The sequence below is a fragment of the Ictidomys tridecemlineatus genome, unplaced genomic scaffold, assembly GCF_052094955.1.
Source record: "Ictidomys tridecemlineatus isolate mIctTri1 unplaced genomic scaffold, mIctTri1.hap1 Scaffold_1684, whole genome shotgun sequence".
Taxonomy (NCBI): Eukaryota; Metazoa; Chordata; class Mammalia; order Rodentia; family Sciuridae; genus Ictidomys; species Ictidomys tridecemlineatus.
The window spans coordinates 15001-35779 of NW_027521465.1; the positions used below are offsets into that span (position 1 = coordinate 15001).

At 57.3% G+C, this 20779-nt stretch overlaps 1 protein-coding gene across 1 annotated transcript in view; it reads left to right on the forward strand.

Moving 5' to 3' along the window:
• Positions 1-18931, forward strand: part of Mxra5 (matrix remodeling associated 5) — a 27582-nt gene extending 8651 nt beyond the window's left edge. Inside the window, exons 3-7 of the mRNA XM_013363026.4 lie at positions 558-687; positions 1387-1777; positions 5443-10380; positions 12514-13414; positions 16942-18931. Of these exons, the coding sequence (XP_013218480.2) occupies positions 558-687; positions 1387-1777; positions 5443-10380; positions 12514-13414; positions 16942-18856 (8275 nt within the window). The 3' untranslated portion in view covers positions 18857-18931. The remainder of the gene's footprint in view (positions 1-557; positions 688-1386; positions 1778-5442; positions 10381-12513; positions 13415-16941) is intronic.
• The last annotated feature ends 1848 nt before the right edge of the window (positions 18932-20779 follow it).

Below are 20779 nucleotides of genomic sequence, written 5' to 3' on the forward strand. Positions count from 1 at the left end.
TCCAAGTGGACAGCAATATTAACTCATTTTTTTTTTTTTTGCATTACGATATTTCTCAACTTTCATGATTTTTAAGCACTTGCATGTTCTCTGACGAAGCATTGGCTGCTGTGACATCTAACTCCCGCTTTCCTCCTACCTGAACAAACGTAGTTGCTATTTTTATTACTGATGCTCGTTTCATGTTCCTAGTTTCTCCTCCGGTCTCCCTGTTACTTCTTGGCCAGGTGTCCGATTCCATTCCAGCCAGAGATCCCAATTGAACCCAGGGGTGCTTAACCACGGAGCCACATCCCCAGCCGTTTCAATTTTTATTTTTGGAGAAAGGGTCTTGCTAAGTTGCTTAGGGCCTCGCTAAGTGGCTGAGGCTGGCCTCCAACTTGCCATCCTCCAGCCTCAGCCTCCGGAGCTGCTGGGATGACAGCCACCCGACCCGGCTCATTCTGGCTAGCTTTGTGTCAATCGTGGATCATTACCAGTTCAAACTGCAGTTCCCCCCGATTGGAACAGACTCCTTTAAAGTGGCTGATTCTAAGGGCGACCCCCGCGTTCCGCAGGTTTAATAGTATCCAGGCTCTGTCGGAGACGTCCTTCGCAGGACTGACCAAGCTGGAACTGCTCATGATGCACGGTAACAACATCCCCAGCATCCCCGACGGGGCCTTGCGGGACCTCGGCGCTCTGCAGGTGAGTCCCCGGCATTTATGTGCACGGCTAATCCCACCCTCTGAGCCGATCTGTAAAGAGGGGAAACTCTAATTCTCCCCTGAGGATCTACAAAACGGCTATTTTTGACATGAAATGGGAAGCCCAATGACTGAGGTTCCTGTCCCTTTGTAACGGCTGTAAGATTTTTTTTTTTAACTGAGAATTGGACCAAGAGGACTTAGCCACTGAGCCACACCCCCAGCCCTTTTTATTTTATTTATTTTATTTCATTTTATTTAGTTATTTTTGAGACAGGCTCTTGTTAAATTGCTCAGGGTCTCGCTAAGTTGCTGAGGCTGGCCTCCAACTTGCCATCCTCCTGCTTCAGCCTCCAAAATTGCTAGGATCACAAATGTATGCCAACACCCTGGTGTGGCTCAGTCTTTTTCAATGGTAAATCAGATTTTTTTTTTTCCTAGTACGGGGATTTGAACCGAAGGACGTTTAACCGCTGAGCCACATCCCTATCCCAGCTTTGTATTTTATTTAGAGATGGGGGCCTCATGGAGTTGCTTAAGTCCCTGCTAAATTGCGGAGGCTGGCCTCCAACTTGCAGTCCTCCAGCCTCAGCCTCCCCAGAGCTGGGATCGCACATGTGCGCCTGGATGTAAACCGGATTTTTTTTTTTTAATTCACTGGTTTGTTCTCGCTCTGTCTCTGCCCCCCCCCCCCCCGTAGGTGTTCAAATTCAGCTACAATAAGGTGCGCGTGATAACGCGGCACACGCTGCAGGGCCTGTCCAGCCTGATGCGGCTGCACATGGACCACAACAGGATCGAGTTCGTCCACCCGCAGGCCTTCCAGGGCTTGCTGTCCCTGCGGCTCCTGCACCTGGAGGGCAACCTGCTGCACCAGCTGCACCCGGACACCTTCTGCACCTTCACCTTGCTGGACCACTTCCGGCTGTCCACCGTGCGCCACCTGTACCTGGCGGACAACGCCCTGCGGGCCCTGCCGGACGGCATGCTGCAGAACATGCCGCTGCTGGAGAACCTCTACCTGCACGGGAACCCCTGGGCCTGCGGCTGCGGCATGGCCTGGCTCCTGGGATGGGGCGCGAGGTCCAGAGGTGAGGCCGGGAGGGCGGACCTGGCTGGACGCTCAGCGCGCGCACTGTTCCATTTTCCAGGAAAGAGCTTCTCGTGCGGTTGGGGCATCTTGCACTGGGGGACGTCGGCGCCCACGGCAAAGGTTGCAATTGGGTGGTTTCGACCCCTCCCTTTAATGGTGCAGAGGCATCTATTTGCCCTTGAGGAAAATGCACGGAAAGTCGCTGCTTCACCTGTTCCATGGGTTGGGGGGTCTCCGCAGGGAGATTTGTGATTTCCAGACTGTAGCTAGACTGCAGGAAGCCACCGGGATGGGGAAGGGTCCTGGGGGTCCCTGAGCTGTGAAATGCATCAGGGAATACGTGGAGTAGAGAAGGGGGGGGGAGAGAGAGAGAGAGAGAGAAAGAGAGAGAGACAGAGAGAGGTAGGTTCTCTACTGATTCAGAGAAATAACCTGAAGGAGAAAAATATTATTTGGGCTGAAGGTTTCCAAGGTCCAGTCCCTGGTGGCCGACTCCATGGCTCTGGCCCAAGGGGAGCAGAACAAGATGGCGGCAGGGCCTGGAGGAGGAGAGCAGCTCAGGACAGGGCACCAGGGAGCAGAGAGAGCTCTGCTCACCAGGGACAGGACAGAGACCCCAAAGGCACAGCCCAGGGACCCCCTCCTCCAGCCACACCCCACCTGCCTGCAGTCACCACCCAGTGAGTCCATCCAAGTGGATTAATCCACTATTGGTCTACACCCAGTGAGTCCATCCAAGTGGATTAATCCACTATGAGTCTACATCAGAGAGCAGAGAGAGCTCTGCCCACCAGGGACAGAACAGAGACCCCAAAGGCACAGCCCAGGGACCCCCTCCTTCAGCCACACCCACCTGCTGCAGTCACCACCCAGTGAGTCCATCCAAGTGGATTAATCCACTATTAGTCTACACCTCTTACAACCCAATCATTTCACAATATGGCGGCAGGGCCTGGAGGAGGAGAGCAGCTCAGGACAGGGCACCAGGGAGCAGAGAGAGCTCTGCTCACCAGGGACAGGACAGAGACCCCCAAGGCACAGCCCAGGGACCCCCTCCTCCAGCCACACCCCACCTGCTGCAGTCACCACCTAGTGAGTCCATTCAAGTGGATTAATCCACTATTAGTCTACACCTCTCCTAACCCACTTGTTTCTCCTCTAAAGGTTCTTGTAGTGTCTCACACATGAGCTTTTAGAAGAAGAGAAGTTTATGTGGGCTCATGGTGTCCGAGGTCCAGTCCCTGGTGGCCGACTCCATGGCTCTGGCCCAAGGGGAGCAGAACAAGATGGCGGCAGGGCCTGGAGGAGGAGAGCAGCTCAGGACAGGGCACCAGGGAGCAGAGAGAGCTCTGCCCACCAGGGACAGGACAGAGACCCCAAAGGCAGAGCTCAGGGACCCCCTCCTCCAGCCACACCCCACCTGCTGCAGTCACCACCCAGTGAGTCCATCCAAGTGGATTAATCCACTCACTAGGTTCCAGCAGCCTGCACCGTGGGCAGTAGAACTTCAAAGCTCTGATGCAGTTACCTCTGGCCTTATCTAGAGGGTCTACGCGTGTGCATGCCTTTGCGCACATACGCCTTTGTGTGCGCACGTGTGTATCTGTCCCGTGGTGTGCGCACGTGACCCTGGATGCATGCATGTGTGTCTCTGCGTGAGGACGGTGACTTCCAGACAGAATCCCAGCGTGCTCGCTCCAAGGTGCTCCATGTGTGAAAGTCACACAGGGAGGTTCCCAGATAAAGCCCTGAAACAGAAGGGGAGGAGCCAACTCCCAGGGAGCCACCTAAATGTGCTCCTCTCCTCTGGTTTCCGTAAAGGCTGGCACCGGGTGCAGCTGCAGAGGAGTGTGGTGCTGTTCCCAGATGCCACTTCATGGAGGGTTTGCAATGTCTAAATAGACGTGTCACGGATGCAATGGGGCGTGGGACCCGGAGACTGTTTGGACAGGGGACAGGACATATGGGAGCCATCTCTGGCTGAGGGCTGGTAATTGAAGCCATGCACCGGCTCGGGCCCCCTCCTCCATGAGGCTCAGCCCGGAGAAGGAGGGTTGCAACCTAATCAGTGCATTGTACCAGGAAGGAGTTGGGCAGGGCGAAAGAGGATCATTGAAGGAGACGGAGCAGTGGGCAGAAAGGAAACTCAGAGAGATCTCAGAGGGTCCAAGAGAACAGGAACTCAAGGTGCGCACTGCACAAATGAGATTCAGATAATGTAGCAAGGAAAACGGTGGATAAATGGGAGCTAAGGTGAGAAAGGGCTTCGTACCAAAGCTGGTCCTTCACCTGGAAATATTCCTATGTGTCTCCCTTACTTCTGTGGCTTCCCCTGGCCCTTCACAGAAGGCAAACTCTATAAATGCACGTGGATGAAGTTTTCGTACTTAAAAATACTGGGAAAAAATCATGTGCGTGATTCATTAAGCAGAGTCAGTTCCTAAGACGGAAGTGCACACTCTAAAATACCAGGAAAAACAGAGTGTGATTGTTTTAATCAGCTTTTTTTTTTTATCACTGACAAAAGAGCTGAGAAGAACAAATTTACAGGAGGAAAAGTTGATTTGGGCTCCTGGTTTCTGAGGTTCAGTCCGTGGTGGGCCGACTCCATGGCTCTGGCCCAAGAGGAGCAGAACAAGATGGCGGCAGGGCCTGGAGGAGGAGAGCAGCTCAGGACAGGGCACCAGGGAGCAGAGAGAGCTCTGCTCACCAGGGACAGGACAGAGACCCCCAAGGCACAGCCCAGGGACCCCCTCCTCCAGCCACACCCCACCTGCTGCAGTCACCACCCAGTGAGTCCATCCCAGTGGATTAATCCACTTCTAGGTTACACCAGGGAGCAGGGAGAGCTCTGCTCACCAGGGACAGGACAGAGACCCCAAAGGCACAGCCCAGGGACCCCCTCCTCCAGCCACATCCCACCTGCTGCAGTCACCACCCAGTTAATTCACATAAGTGGATTAATCCACTATTAGGTTACACCAGGAAGCAGAGAGAGCTCTGCTCACCAGGGACAGGATAGAAACCTCAAAGGCACAGCCCAGGGACCCCCTCCTCCAGCCACACCCCACCTGCTGCAGTCACCACCCAGTGAGTCCATTCAAGTGGATTAATCCACTTATTAGAGCAAGACTCTCACAACCCAGTCATTTCTCCTCTGAACCTTCTAGCATTGTCCCACCCATGAGCTCTTGGGGACCCCCCACATCTAAGCCACACCCTATATAAACCAGTGACATCTTTACCGTGATGCACTAGTCCGTGCGGCACACAGTGGGTCTCACTGTACTTCTCCACGTCTGCTGATTCGGTGTGCAAGAAAGCATCAGCCCATGAATAAGGCACTGCTGTTGGTCGTTACCATGGTTACCGCATCACCGGGCAGGGAGACTTCTCAGGGGACCAACATCATGAGGGTTGCTAATCAGGGTCCAAACCTCAGGACGTGGTGGCAGGACTCTCGTTTTAGGACTCTGGTCACTTAGCGCACGGTGTCCTGGAACTGGGGACTTGGGATCTGGACAGTAGCTGCTGCTGGTTCACGGTGGATATGAACCTGTGACCGACGCAGAAGCACAGTCTTTACTGTCTGGCTTCCTTGCCGGGCTCGGTGCTCTGCTGTTCTCCTGAACTTACCGGGTGTTTCTTGCTTCTGTGTCGTAGGCGTCCTCAAGTGCAAGAAGGACAAAGCCTACGAAGGGGGCCAGCTGTGTGCCACCTGCTCCAGCCCCAGAAAGCTCCAGAAGCAGGAGATCCTCAAGGTGACCGACATGGCCTGCCTGAAGCCCTCCATAGAGTCCCCTCTGAGACACAACCGGAGTCGCCTGGAGGAGGAGGAGGTGGAGGAGGACCAGGAGGAGGAGGAGCAGGATCAAGAGGAGGCGGGGGACAGCCCGCGGGCCCCCCGGGAGGGCTTCGGATCCCCGCGGTGGAACATCTCCTTGAATATGACCGACGAGCACCGGAACATGGTCCTGCTGCTGTGTGACATCAAGAAGCCGCGGGATCTGTCCAGCGTTCAGCTGAACCAGACGGACCCCCCGGAGATGGACGTCAACGCCACCCTGGCCCTGGACTTGGAGTGTCCGATGACCAGGGACAACTATGAGAAGCTGTGGAAGCTGATCGCCTATTACAGCGAGGTCCCCGTCAAGCTGCACCGCGAAGCCACGCTCAGCCAGGACCCCGGGGTCAGCTACCAGTACCGGCAGGACGCCGACGCGGACGCCCTCTACTACACGGGCGTCCGGGCCCAGATCCTCGCCGAGCCCGAGTGGGTCATGCAGCCGTCCATCGAGATCCAGTTGAACCGAAGGCAGAGCACGGCCAGGAAGGTTCTGCTCTCTTACCAGGCCCAGTATTCCCAGACGGTGTCCCCCAAGGACACCAGGAACGCTCGCGGCAGGAGCTGGGTGATGATCGAGCGCGACGCGGCCACGCCCAGCGCTCACATGGTCGTGGAAGGCGGTCAGTGCCAGCTGAGCTGCAACGTCAAAGCCTCCGAGAGTCCATCCATCTCCTGGGTCCTCCCAGACGGCTCCGTCCTGAAGGCGCCCACGGGTGACCAGGTCAGCAGGTTCTCCGTCCTCGGTGGTGGGCAGTTGAGGATCCAGTCCATGGCGCCGTCGGATTCTGGGTCGTACCGGTGCGTGGCTCAGGTGAGGGACGACGTTGCCCAAGTGGCGTACAAGGTGCTGGTGATGAGTGCCCCCCATCCGCCCCTGGACAGAGACACAGTGACCATTGAGAAAGACCCAGGGGAGTCGGCCATATTACCTTGCAGTACGTCGGCAATACCCGAAGCCCACGTCACTTGGATCCTTCCCGACAGAAGACTGGTCAGCGCTGCGGCTAATACATCCCATGCCCATCTGCTCCCCAACGGGTCTCTGTCCATCCCCCAGCTCCAGGTCGGTGACGGTGGCTACTACAGATGCGTGGCCGTCAACCAGAAAGGGGCGGACCATTACACGGTGGGAATCGCGGTGCAGAAGAGTGGACCCGGCCGGTCCTCCAAGAGGGTCAGGCGTCCAGGTGCTAAAGGCTCTTCCAGAGTGAGGGGAGACGTCGTGGAGGACGAAGGAGGATCGGGGACAGGGCAGGACGATGACCCTTCCAGGAGAGTCCCACACCCCAAGGACCAACAGGTGGTCATGAGGTCGACGGACGAGGCTCCCCCCGGGGACAAGAAGATCAAGAAGGGGCGGAGGAAGATGAAGCTCTGGAAGCATCCGCAGAAAGAGCCCGAGGCCAGCGTCGCGGAGGGCCGCCGCGTGTTCGAGTCGAGGCGGAGGGTCAACATGGAGAAGAAGCAGATCAATCCCGAGCGCTGGGCCGATATCTTAGCCAGGGTGCGAGGCAAAAATGTCCCCAGAGGCACCCGAGGACCCCAGCTCCCGGAAACCGCGACGTCTCCATCCGCGAGTCCAGAAGCGACCTCTCTGTCCCCTGCCGTGTCTCCGCCCCCTGCGCCTCCAGCGCGGACGGTTCCCGCGGACGAAGGGTCCTCGGGAGACGCGTCTCTGTTGGGCGAAGACGGGCAGGTGTCAAGCACCCTGTCGCCCACCGGCACGACCCTCGATGACGTGGTTCTCGGAGAACCGCGAGTCACAGGGGCACGTCTAGAGGAAGAGGTGGAGGACGAGTTGACGGAGGGGAGCGAGGACGTGGCGCCCACTGGGGTGGACGCGAGGTGGGTTCTGGCCACCACCCGGAGGTCTGAGCCTCTTGACTCCTCTCCTGCTCAGTGGACCTCGGACACCGTCTATGAGGAGCCCACAGATGAAGAGAGAGTGACCGAGACTTGGTCTGCAGCCGTGGACGCCACGTCCATGCCAGAAGGTACAACAGAGGACGAGGAGACTCCATTGGAGACCATCTCCCTGGCCGAGTCTGAGACGGTGCGGTTCCATCATCAAGACCTGGAGCCGAATTCAGAACCAGGGGAGGACAGGACCTCTGTACACTTTCCTCCGATGCCCACAGCATGGGTGGGTGCCACCAGTCCATCGGGGTCCTTGGGGGCACCGGATGACCCAGCCCTGTCACCTCTACAAGGGCCAACGGACAATTCCCACCTGGAGAAGAGTAGCCTCAGCACCCAACGTCCTCCACTCCATAAAGAGGACATGGCGGAGTCGTCTCGGGCTGACCCAAGCGCGTCCAGACCTGCCAAAGGGCCAGACATCAGACCCACGCTGACCACCACGAGCCACATTCCTCCGTGGGCTCAGCCCGGGGAATCCACAACTGGAGCCCGACCCCACCAGGGTCCCCCCGTGGCAGCCAGGACAACGTCCAGTCCGAAGGCCACTTCACCTTCGGCACCGGCCACTGCCACTTCTCGGAGGAGGCCCGGCGGGAGGAGGAGGTCTCGCCCCAACAAGCTGCGCCATCGCCACAAGCAGACCCCAGCAACAGCTTTGCCCCCGACAGGGACGTCCACTACTCCACCCACTCAGGTCCCCGAGATGAAGACCGCAAGCCAAGTGGACAGTCACCTGGTCCCCACCTCTTGGGTTGATACCACCGCCAACGTCCCCAAGCGGCTGGACCCGGAGAAGCATCCAGAGCTTGGATCCAAGGGAAGCCCCCGGAGGAAAAACGGGAAGAGGCCGAACAAACACAGGTCCACAGAGAGTCCCACGGCGTCCGTGTCCAAGCCCAGCCCCTCTCCAGAAGATGAACCTAAGCAGGCTCTTCCTCCGAGTCTGGAAACCACACTTTTGCCTAGAATTGTCCCTCTGAGAACCGGGGACCCGCATGCGGTCACTGGAGTGACACATGGTCTCACAACCACCACAAAAATACCTTCCTCTCAGGTGACCGTCCAAGGGACCACTGGGGTCACCCATAACCCCGAGTCGGATGGAAAAGAAACGGCCAATGACCGTGTCACCAAGGTGAACGACCGCGATGAAACGGACACTTCGGTCCCTGGTGCATCTTCTGCGAGCGTCTCACCAACTTCTGTTTCCTGGGCTTCCACTGGGGGGAATTTGAAGGAAGAATCTCCTCCTTTAGGTATTCCGCAAGCCCCCACTTGGAGTCCCCCTAGGACAGACCAGCCCAGGACACTGCAGACAGACATCCTTGTGACCAACTTGGGGGAAGGACTTACAGACCCGCCATTTTTGAGAGAGTTGGGAGAGGTGGGTTCTACTTCTGAAGTTTCCCCTTCGGCTCCGGTCTCCACACCGTTCCTGCTGGAGGGACTTGGCGTCCCGACCCCTGTCTCAGACCTCCCAGTAGAGTGGTCTTCAAGTCAGGCGGGGACCACCACCCGCGGTCAGCACGAGGGTGAGACCACTGTGGTCCCTGGTTCTTCTGAAACAGGACCACAGAGTCCCATCTCCAGTCCTGCCCGGTTGGAGGAGGTGGCCTCTACGCCGCCACCCACCACCTCTACATCGTTGGGACAAGCCGCCACCACACCCGTCCTTCTTACCCTGGGAACGTCTCCAGCACCAGCGGGGAACAAGGGACACTTTTTCTCGAACTCTGCGGACACTCCAGAAACCAAAGATCCCCTAGGAAGCAATGAGGGAACTCAGCTTCAGGGGATGCCCAGTGAGTTATCTCCCCCGTCTTCCCACCAGGATGGATTGCAGGCATCTCCGCGGCAGGAGTTGGGCAAGGAAGCATTTGACGGTAGCCACAGAAACAGCCTGCTCCGCGCTCCAGACACTCACGGTCAGGATGGGAGACTCCATATTTCTCAGCCGCCGGCCAGAGAACCTGCCAGACCTCCGCTACCGAGGGGCACAGCCAGGCCACCAGAGATGGCCACTCAGAGCTCCTTACGATACTTGGCAACTGTCCCGCCATCGCGTCACTCGACCAGGAAGCCAGAAGCAACTGCATTTCCTTCCAGGCTTTTCCCAGAGAACAAACTCTTCACAGCTCCGAAATCAACAACGACGACGATGACGACGACAGCTCGCGTTCTGCTGCACCTGCCCAAACCCGCCATTCCTGGTGCGCCGCGGACCGACCAAAGAATGGACCGACTCAACGGCGATAACAAACTCTTTGGAAGCAACAGCATCCCCGAATCCAGACATCCCGCTGGCGAGCTTCCAAAGTCCAGGGTCCCCCCATATTCCATGGGGCGATTCCCCTTCTTCATCAACAGGACTCCCTCTTTCCCACAGTTGGGGGTCACTGTCAAGCCTCAGACGTCCCCCACTCCCGCCTCAGTCACAAGAGACAACAAAATGAACCCGGGTCTCTACCACAGGGTCCATTCTCAGGGCACCATCCACGTGGACTTTGGCCCACCGGCTCCCCCTCTGCGCCCTCCCAGGACCACGGCACCCCCTTCGACCCGCCTACACAACGTCCCCCTGATCTACTCCACCCGCAGCTCCGTCCCCGCGGTGACGTCTCCTGCCCAGTCCCCTGTCACCTTCCACCACAGCACCTCCAAGATATTGGCTGGAGGACCGTCGACGTCCAAATTCTGGGTGCTGGGGGAGAAGCCCCAGATTGTCACCAAGTCCCCACAGACTGTGTCCGTCACGGCTGAGACGGATTTCACGTTCCCGTGTGAGGCCACAGGGAAGCCCAAGCCCTTCATCACCTGGACGAAGGTTTCCACAGGTAAGGGGCTGACGCACCTGGATTGGGGCCCTGGGGGGTGCTTCTGCAGTCTGTGGGCTCAGGCAGGACCAGAGCTCTGGGAAGCTCAGGGGTCGGTGGGACGAGGCGAAGCATCTGAGCACTTAGACTTGGTTCCTTTCCGGAAAACGGACGCCAGGGACTAGCCTGTGGGTGACATATTAATGGCGGCATGGAAACACGTCCTTTGGTCCTTTCGATAGGAAATATCTTAGGCTCTGAGATCTTCTGTAAGGGACCCTCCTGCTGGCTCAGGGCCACCCTGAGGACCTCACGGCACCTCCATCACCTCTGCAAAGACCCATCTCCACCCACAGCACGTGCCAAGGTCCTGGGGTCAGGTCACCCTGGGGACCTCATTTTCCCTTGATCAATTCTTTAGCTCTCGGGGGTTAGAATTGCAGTGGGCCAATTTGAGGGAACCCAGTTTCGCTCCATGATAATGACCTCTACTTGGAATCCAGCTGTTCTGGCTGGAATAACCCCTCTTTTAGGGAAAGCATCATCATAAGGAGCATAAGCAGGTCACTCGGGAGGTCACCAAAAAGCAAATACCAAGGAAGACAGCATGAGCCGTTTTAGAGTCGTAACAAAAACTCTTGGCAGGTTGGAAACAGAAAGAAAAGCTAAACCTCAAACAAATCATCTACATAAATATATATATATATATATATATATATACACGCCGGGTGTGGTGGTGTATGCCTGAAATCCCAGCAAACTGGGAGGCTGAGGCAGGAGGATCGCAATGTGGAGGCCAGGCTCAGCAACCTAGGGAGGCCCTAATCATTTATGGAGGCCTTGTCTCAAAAGAAAAAATAAATAAGAAGGACTGGGGTTGCCTGTTGGTGTCAAAGAGCCCCCGGGTTTAATCTCCAGGATCGCACAAAAGAAAAAAAAGAAAAAGAAAGAAAGAAAGATGAGGGAGGGATCCAGAAATAAGGTCATTTTTTTGGTCCCTGGGGGAAGGAAGTAATGAGGCTTAGAATTCAGAGCCTTGAGAAATGTCATCAGCTCAGGAGCCTTTGGGGCGGGGAAATGTGGGAACTTTAGAGAACCAGAGACACAGGTCTCTGCTCACTGCCCCCCTGACAGGCTGCAGGGGGTGATTCTAAATGACCCCAGGGAAACACGAGAGACGCTCAGTTCAACCACATCAACCCAACCAGTTTCTCCTCCTGTGAACTCCACCCTGTGGGTGAGGTGGATGGGATCTTCAAGACTGGGATGTCCATGCCCCCAATACACACAGGTGTAGACTAATAAGTGGATTAATCCACTTGGATGGACTCACTGGGTGTAGACTCATAGTGGATTAATCCACTTGGATGGACTCACTGGGTGGTGACTCATAGTGGATTAATCCACTTGGATGGACTCACTGGGGGGTGACTGCAGCAGGTGGGGTGTTGCTGGAGGAGGGGGTCCCTGGGCTGTGCCTTTGGGTTCTCTGTCCTGTCCCTGGTGGGCAGAGCTCTCTCTGCTCCCTGGTGCCTTGTCCTGACCTGCTCTCCTCCTCCAGGCCCTGCCGCCATCTTGTTCTGCTCCCCTTGGGCCAGAGCCATGGAGTCGGCCACCAGGGACTGAACCATGAGCCCCAAAGAGACTTTTCCTCTAAAATTGTTGTGATCACAGTGATAAAAAATCTGGCTGGACACCCCGCCCCCTTTCCTATGGCCCTGGTGACCACCTTTCTACTCTCTGACTCTGAATTCAGCTTGTGTAGCTAGATCCCCTGGTGGGTGTGACCAGGTGATTTTTGTCCCTCTATACCGGCTCATTTCCCTTCACATCCTGCTGGTTGATCTGTGCTGTTGGAAAGGGCAGGATCTCCATCCTAGCAAAGCCGGAATGGTGTTCCCTGGTGGCCACAAGACACGTTTTCTTATCCATTCCCCCTTTGATGGACACTTAGGTTGCTTCCATATCTTGGCGACTGTGAATGGCGCTGCTATGAAGATCCGGGTGCAGATGTCTCATCTTTCCACATTTCCTTCCGCAGTTTTGGGGCTTCCAGAGGAGGACACCCTGACCAAGTCGTGATGCTTGCTGGGTTTTTAGGGAAATCGGTGTATTTGGGGCCGAGACCTAACCGCGATCTTTCTTGTTGGCCAGGAGCGCTCATGACGCCCAACACCCGGATTCAAAGGTTTGAGGTCCTCGCCAACGGCACCTTGGTCATCCGGAGGGTTCAGACGCAGGACCGGGGTCAGTACCTGTGCACGGCCAGCAACCTGCACGGAGTGGACAAGATGGTGGTGGCGCTGGCGGTCACCGTGCAACAGCCGCAGATCCTGGCTTCGCGCTACCAGGACGTCACCGTGTACCTGGGAGACACCATCGCCATGGAGTGCCTAGCCAAGGGCACCCCGCTCCCCCAGATCTCCTGGATCTTCCCGGACCGGAGGGTGTGGCACGCCGTGTCCCCCGTGGAGGGACGAATCACCCTGCACGAGAACCGGACCCTGTCCATCAAAGACGCCTCCTTCTCCGACAGGGGCGTGTACAAGTGCGTGGCCAGCAACGCGGCGGGCGCCGACAGCCTGGCCATCCGCCTGCACGTGGCCGCGCTGCCCCCGGTCATCCATCAGGACAAGGCCGAGAACATCTCGCTGCCCCCGGGGCTGAGCATCCACATCCACTGCTCGGCCCGGGCCGCGCCCCCGCCCACCGTGCGCTGGCTGCTCTCGGACGGCTCCCAGGTGCGCCCCTCGCAGTTCGTCCGCGGGAACCTCTTCGTCTTCCCCAACGGGACGCTCTACATCCGCAACCTGGCGCCCAAGGACAGCGGGCGCTACGAGTGCGTGGCCGCCAACCTGGTGGGCACCGCGCGCAGGACCGTGCAGCTGACCGTGCAGCGCGCCGCCGCCAACGCGCGCATCACGGGCACCTCGCCCCGGAGGACCGACGTCCGGTACGGGGGGACCCTGCGGCTGGACTGCAGCGCCTCGGGGGACCCCTGGCCGCGCATCCTCTGGAGGCTGCCGTCCAAGCGCATGATCGACGCGCTCTTCAGGTAGGGGCTCCCCCGGCTCCCGGCGCATCCCTGGGCCCTGCGCTCGTCCTGCGTGTTGGGGGACGGACTTGGTGGCCCAAAGGGGCGAGAATCCGTGTCCACCATGAGGACGCTTAGGCACTGGGCCCTGAGGGCCCTTGTCCACACAGAGAGGTCTGTGTGCTCTCCACCTCCTGGTGCCCACCACAGCCCACACCAGGGAGCCTCCAGCCCCAGAGGCGCGGAGTGCAGAACAGACCTGCAGGACAGAGTCTCTTCCTGTCTAGCTGTCACCTGTCTGTCTGTCTATCGTCTGTCATCTACCAAATCTATCTAGGTGACTGTCACTTTGAGATGGAATGCTCCTGGCACCTGGTATGTGGAGCCCAGAGAGGTTGCTCCACCTCCTGCAGCGCACAGCACAGCCCACGCCAGAGCACCCCCAGCCCCAGAGGCCCACAGTGCAGGGGAGACCTGCAGGACTATCATCCATCCACCCAGCTGTCACCTGTCTACCTATCTATCTATCAATCATCTATCCATCCTGTCTATCTATCATCTATCTATCTATCTGTCATCTACCCATTCTGTCTTTCTGTCTGTCTGTCTATCTAGCTATCTCTGTGTCATCTACCCATTCTGTCTTTCTGTCTGTCTGTCTACCCCTCTATCTATCTGTCATCTACCTATTCTGTCTGTCCATCTATCTCTCTGTCATCGACCCATCCTGTCTGTCCAGGGGGCTCTCACACCCTGGGTGGGGCTGCTCCTGGCTCCTGGTGTGTGGGGCCCAGAGAGGCTGCTGCACTTCCTGCAGCGCACAGCACAGCCCACCCCAGAGCACCTCCCCCCTCAGAGGCCCCCAGTGCAGAGGAGACCTGCAGGACAGAGTGTCTGTCCATTATCTGTCCACCGTCTAAACTCTTTTCTACCTACCTACTATTATCTAGCCCCTGTCTGTCTGGCCATCTTTTATCCATAGGTCTATAATCCATCCTATTATCTGTTCATCTGTCTATCATCTGTCACTCAATCTGTCGCCTATCAATCAGTCCATCATCTATCTTCTCTGTCCTGGCTCTTGATGACCCACCAGTTCAATATCCATCATCTCACTGACTGATGGCCACTATCTTCCCTGGGAAATCGTGTCCCCCACCCTCGGGGGACACGCGGGAGTGTGGAGACCTTTCTGGTGTCTCCCTGGAGGGTCCATGTGCCCCTGGCTCCGGGTGGCTGGGGACCCGGGATGCCACTGCTGTCTAGGCTGGGCGCCGGGGTGTCCCCCCACCACAGAGATGCACCCGTCTGCAAAAGCCCAGGCCCCGGTCTGTTGCATACGACTCTCAGGAAACCGAAGACACGTTGGAGGAGCAGGAAATGAGGGAGAAGCTTCATCCTGCTGCGGCGGCTGCTGTGGAGGAGGAGGAGGAGGGTGTGTGTGTGTGTGTGTGTGTGTGTGTCTTGCATCTGCACAGGCGAAAGCCTGGTCACTGGGTTTCCAGGTCCCTTGTGCACCCTGGGGACCTCTGGGACCCTCCCAGTGCAGGGATGATGCTCAGCCCCTCTCCCCCCCTGCACGTCCCACCCCAGGCAGCCGGGCGGTGCCGGCCCCGTCTTGCACAATCCCTGCAAACCTCCACGTATCCGGTTTCCCCTGGAACCCCTTCCAGCCCGGCAGATGGGCTCTCGGAGGACTCTGTCCTGGCCCCGGGCAGTGGCAGCGTTGAAACGTGGACAGCTCAGGAATGCGGATCCTGCCGGCGGCCGGCTGGCTGGCTGGCTGGCGAGTGCCTCTCTCAGGGTGTCCCCGTGAACCCGGATCCCGTAAATCACTCGCTCTCTGTGGCTTCCTTCTTACTAATCCCCCGCTAGTGACACTCTGAGACACGAGCAGGGAAGCCCCTTTGTGACAGCAATTCATCCATCACCACAGAGCGGGCTCCTTGGCCGGCCGACAGCTCCCGAGTTCTTTACAGATGCAGAGAGGCCCCGGGCATTGTTGAAAACCACAGATTCTCGGAATGTCCCTGCAGAGGCCAAATCCCTGGGGTCGGGCAGCCCCGGTGCATGCTTCAGGTTTGCTTGCCTGGATTGCACCCGGGGCTGGGGAATCATTGCTAGAGAAGCTCCCTAGGCTCAGAAATGCAGGCTGCCCTAGGACATTTTGGATGCAAACTTGTTTCCATGCATTAAAAAAAAAATGTGCTTCCCGCCCCCGCCCCTCGCCCTGTTATGCTCAGGCCACTTACCAAGTCTGTGGCTTGATCGACAAAAAGACCAAATCACACAGTTTAACTGGTCAACGTCAGGGCTTGCTTTTATTAACAATGGTCAAGCCCGGTGCACAGGCCCATGCCTGTCATCCCCGGGGGCTCTGGAGGCTGAGGCAGGAGGATTGAAAGTTCAAAGCCAGCCTCCGCCAAAGGGAGGCCCTAAGCAGCTCAGGGAGACCCCGTCTCTAGATAAAATGCAAAATAGGGCTGGGGACGGGGCTCAGGGGTGGAGTGCCCCAGAGTTCAATCCCAGGTACCAAGAAAAAAGAAAACAAGTCTGTATCTATCAATCATCCATCTTCATATATAGACACTGTATGTTTTATATATGTGTGTTCTGTATATATACAAATATATTTTGCATTCGGCTTATGTATGCATATTCTGCAAGCAGAATACATACAGGTGACCCCTGCATCTCTCTTTCTCTCTCTCTCTATACACGTATTTATAATGTTGAGATTTTTTTTTTGCATGTGTGTGTGTGCGTGCATGTGTGTGTGTGTTTAAAACTCTGTGATACAATCCTAGATGTGCCAGCAGAATGGAGCCGGGATTGGAATCCAGGCATAAGCAGCTTCTGTAGGCTGCCCGCTAGAAAGCAGGAGGCATTGAGATTTCCAAGGGGCAAGTCTGAAGACAAAACTCTGCACCCGGATGCAGACATTTGATCTCTCTCTCTCTCTCTCTCTCTCACACACACACACACACACACACTACAGAGCAGGACTCGGATCGCATTCCACACCCTTGAATTCTTTTTTTAAAGCAAGGAGAGACTTGCAGGGGGGGGGCGGGGAGGAGAAGATGACTCATGTGTTACAGTTGGATAAGTTTAGAGACAGGGTCTTGCTAAGTTGCTTAGGGCCTCGCTAAATTGCTGAGGCTGGCCTCCTAACTTTCAATCCTCCTGCCTCAGCCTCCCAAGCCACTGGTATTACAGGCCTGCACTTACCCAGGTTCAGGCTTTGCTTTTAATTGACCCACAGCAATCGCGCATATCTATGAGCCATCCTGGGACGGTTGTTCAGGATGCGCAGTGCTCAATTTGGGGGTGATCAGCATCTCCAACACCTCCCACCATATCTTGGTGTTGGAATGGTGCGACACCTTCCCTTTTTGGACATGGGTGATCAATGATGGTGAGCCAAATTCGCCCCATGGGAATCCGCCCATTTCTGTGTTCTTCTTGGCAACCTAAAAAGCCAGGGCCAGGGGGTGATTTTTTGCCAGACTGACCCCCCGTGACTCGTTTCTCCTCTTGTCCATCAGCTTTGACTCCCGGGTGAAGGTGTTCGCCAACGGGACGCTGGTGGTGAAGTCGGTGACGGACAAAGACGCGGGCGATTACCTGTGCGTGGCCCGCAACAAGGTGGGCGACGACTACGTGGTGCTGCAGGTGAACGTGGAGATGAAGCCCGCCAAGATCGAGCACAAGGAAGGAAACGACCACCGCGTCTTGTACGGGGGGGACCTCAAGGTGGACTGCGTGGCCACGGGGCTGCCCAACCCGGAGATCTCGTGGAGCCTGCCGGACGGCAGCCTGGTCCACTCCCTCATGCAGGCGGACGACAGCGGGGCGCGCACCAAGCGCTACGTGGTCTTCCACAACGGCACGCTCTACTTCAACGAGGTGGGCCCGCGCGAGGAGGGGGACTACACGTGCGTCGCCGAGAACCAGGTGGGCAAGGACGAGATGCGAGTGCGCGTCCAGGTGGTGGCCGAGCCCGCGGCCATCCGGAACAAGACCCACTCGGTGGTGCAGGTGCCTTACGGGGAGGTGGCCACCGTGCCTTGCCAAGCCAAGGGGGAGCCCGTGCCCAGGGTCACTTGGTTCTCTCCAGCCCACCGGCCCATCCCTGCGTCGTCGTCGTCGGACAAGTACGAGGTCTCCGACGATGGGACGCTCCTCATCCACAAGGCGCAGCGCTCCGACAGCGGGAACTACACCTGCCTGGTCCGGAACAGCGCGGGCGAGGACAGGAAAACGGTGTGGGTCCAGGTGCACGTGGAGCCCCCCAGGATCAACGGCCACCCCAGCGCCCTCACCACGGTCCGGGAGGTGGCCACCGCGGGCAGCCGGAAACTGCTGGACTGCCAAGCCCAGGGCATCCCGTCGCCCAGGGTGCTGTGGGCCTTCCCAGAGGGCGTCATCCTGCCCGCGCCCTACTATGGAAACAGGGTCACCGTCCACCGCAACGGCTCCCTGGACATCACCAGAGTGAGGAAGACGGACTCGGTGCAGCTGGTGTGCATCGCGCGCAACGAGGGCGGAGAAGCCAGGCTCATGGTGCAGCTCACGGTCCTGGAGCCCCTAGAGAAGCCCGTCTTCCACGACCCGGTCAGCGAGAAGATCACGGCCATGGCCGGCCACACCATCAGCCTCAACTGCTCGGCCTCGGGGACCCCGCCGCCCACGCTGCTGTGGGTGCTGCCCAACGGCACCGAGCTCCCGAGCGGCCGGCAGCTGCAGCGATTCTACCACAAGCGCGACGGCATGCTGCACGTCAGCGGGCTGTCCCCGGTGGACGCCGGGGCTTACCGCTGCGTGGCGCGCAACGCCGCCGGCCACTCGGAGAGGCTGGTGTCGCTCAAGGTGGGGCTGAAACCCGAACCGAGCAGGCAGTACCACAACCTGGTGAGCATCATCAACGGGGAGAACCTGCGGCTCTCCTGCGCCCCTCCCGGGTCCAGCCGGGGCCGCTTCTCGTGGACCCTCCCCAATGGCATGGCTCTGGACGGTCCCCAAGACCTGGGACGCGTCTCCGTCTCGGAGAACGGCAGCCTCACGGTGCGCGAGGCCTCGGTGTTCGACAGGGGCACCTACGTGTGCAGGGTGGAGACCCCCTACGGCTCGTTGGTGGTCAGCACCCCGGTCATCGTGATCGCCTACCCGCCGCGCATCACCAGCGAGCCCGTGCCCGTGGTCTACACCCGCCCGGGGAACACGGTGAAGATGAACTGCTTGGCCATGGGGATTCCCAAAGCGGAGATCACGTGGGAGCTGCCGGACAAGTCGCAGCTGACCGCCGGGGCCCAGGCCCGTCTCTACGGGAACCGGTACCTTCATCCGCAGGGATCGCTGTCCATTCAGCACGCCACCCAGAGGGACGCCGGCTTCTACAAGTGCACGGCCAGGAACATCCTGGGCACGGACTCCAAAACCACGTACGTCCACGTCTACTGACCACCTCCGCAGGACGCACGTGGGTGGCCGCTGCGCACTGGGAGGTGAGACCCAGTGAGGTCATTTGTAAGGAAATTCAGGGCTTGAGGGTGGGAGCTCCGAAAGGAGTCGCACTAGGGCACTTTGGTCCCCCGTGGGGTTCAAGGTCAGGCTGACCTTGACCTAGCATCCTTGGCCAAAAAGAAGCGCTGATACCCCCAGCAAGGAGGACCCGGATTGTCTTGCTATCCCCTGTGAAACAGGATCACCTGGTGCATTCTCAGCCGTTTTTTTTTTTTTTTTTTTTTTAAATTTTCACAGGATGGAACATTCTAGAAATTTCTGGCCATTTCCTCTGTTGCTTCAGAATTCCCTTACAGGGCTCAGAGCCAGAGGGGGTCAGTGCCTTTGTTTTTAAATCTCGGGTTTCCTATGCACACCGTGTCGGATGTAAAGACTTTTCTCTGGAAATATCTATACTGTTATAAATATTAAAAAAAAAAGTAATTTGTTTTCTTCCCCCTTCAGACGATGAGAGTAGAAAGAGAGAGAGAGAGAGACTTTCTAGCTCATTAAAAAATAATAAATTATTGGTCTTTACAAGACTCGGGTCCATTCGAGCAGACGTGGAAAGGCCACTCGACACAAATTTCTCCCCGGGGCCGCCTTCCGGAACCCTGCATTGGTGGTTGGTGGGGGTGCTGGTGTGTATGGGGGCGGGCTGGGATATTGAATTTCCTTGCACGTCAAATTCATCTTGAAAGCTGTCCTTGGGTGATGTAAACAGGAGCCAAAGGAAAATAGGAATCCAGGCCCCCAGAGAAGGGCACTGCAGAGTCTTCTAAAAATAAATAGCAAAATTTAAAAAGCCACCAGACTGCTCTGCGGTGCCTTACCTGTCAATCAAGTCCAACCAGCTGCCCCCCCACCCCAGCCAAGGTCAGGAGGCACTGAGGAAGGTCAGGAGAGCTGCTATTCCCATGAACTGCTTTATTGTATTTCTAAGGTCCATATGCTGTACATTTGACAATAAAGTGATCTTTTCCAAAGACCTGGGCTGTGAGTTTTGCAAGAGCCAATGAATCGGGGGCTCAGTCAGAGCTTTTGGGGGGAAAACAACTGCTTTTACGCACTGCATTTCAGCCATTCTCTGTAAGTTTTTAGACAGGGAAGGAGACGGGGGGATTCTTGCTTTGTTTGCAAAAATTCTTCTTCTTCTTCTTCCTGTCAAAGACACGTCTACATGTCCTGGCATTCCTGAAGCAGGAAAACCTCTCATTCCTTGGCTTCTCCGGAGAGACTCTCATTCTTTGGAATTCTCTGGGGAGGGAGAAACAGCAAACTTAAGATACATCCTCGGGAAGAAGGTAGGGGGGGGGGGGCCCGTGGGCATTTTGGCAAGCTCACGTCTGCCAAATGCTGAACCGTTCCCGTCCCCGCGTGGAAAGAATGCTTGCTTCTGCTTCAAGAGTCTGTGGGAAGCACAGGGGTATCTCTCCTTTATTCATTAATACGTGGGTTAATGAGTGGCACGGAACAGGACAGGCACCTGGGGAGGAAGTGGATCCTGTCTGAAGGATTGGTGCTCCCAAGAGAGGGCTCTGGGGCTGGGGGTGCTCTGGGGTGGGCCATGCTGTGCGCTGCAGGGTGTGGAGCAGCCTCTCTGGGCTCCACCCACCAGGTGCCAGGAGCAGCCCCACCCAGGCTGGAACAGCCACCTACACGTTGGCAGACGACGGACAGACAGACAGACAGAGGCTGGCTGAACAGACAGAGGACAGAGAGTCCCTACTCTGTGATGAACTGCCATTCCCTGAGCGAGTCTGGGTGCAGGGAGCTACAGCGAACACACGCAGATACTTAACAACCCGCGGTGGAGCTGGTTACGTGAGAGGCACTGGGCGGCTCAGCCACATCAAAAACCAGTTTTCCCAGAATGTGGAC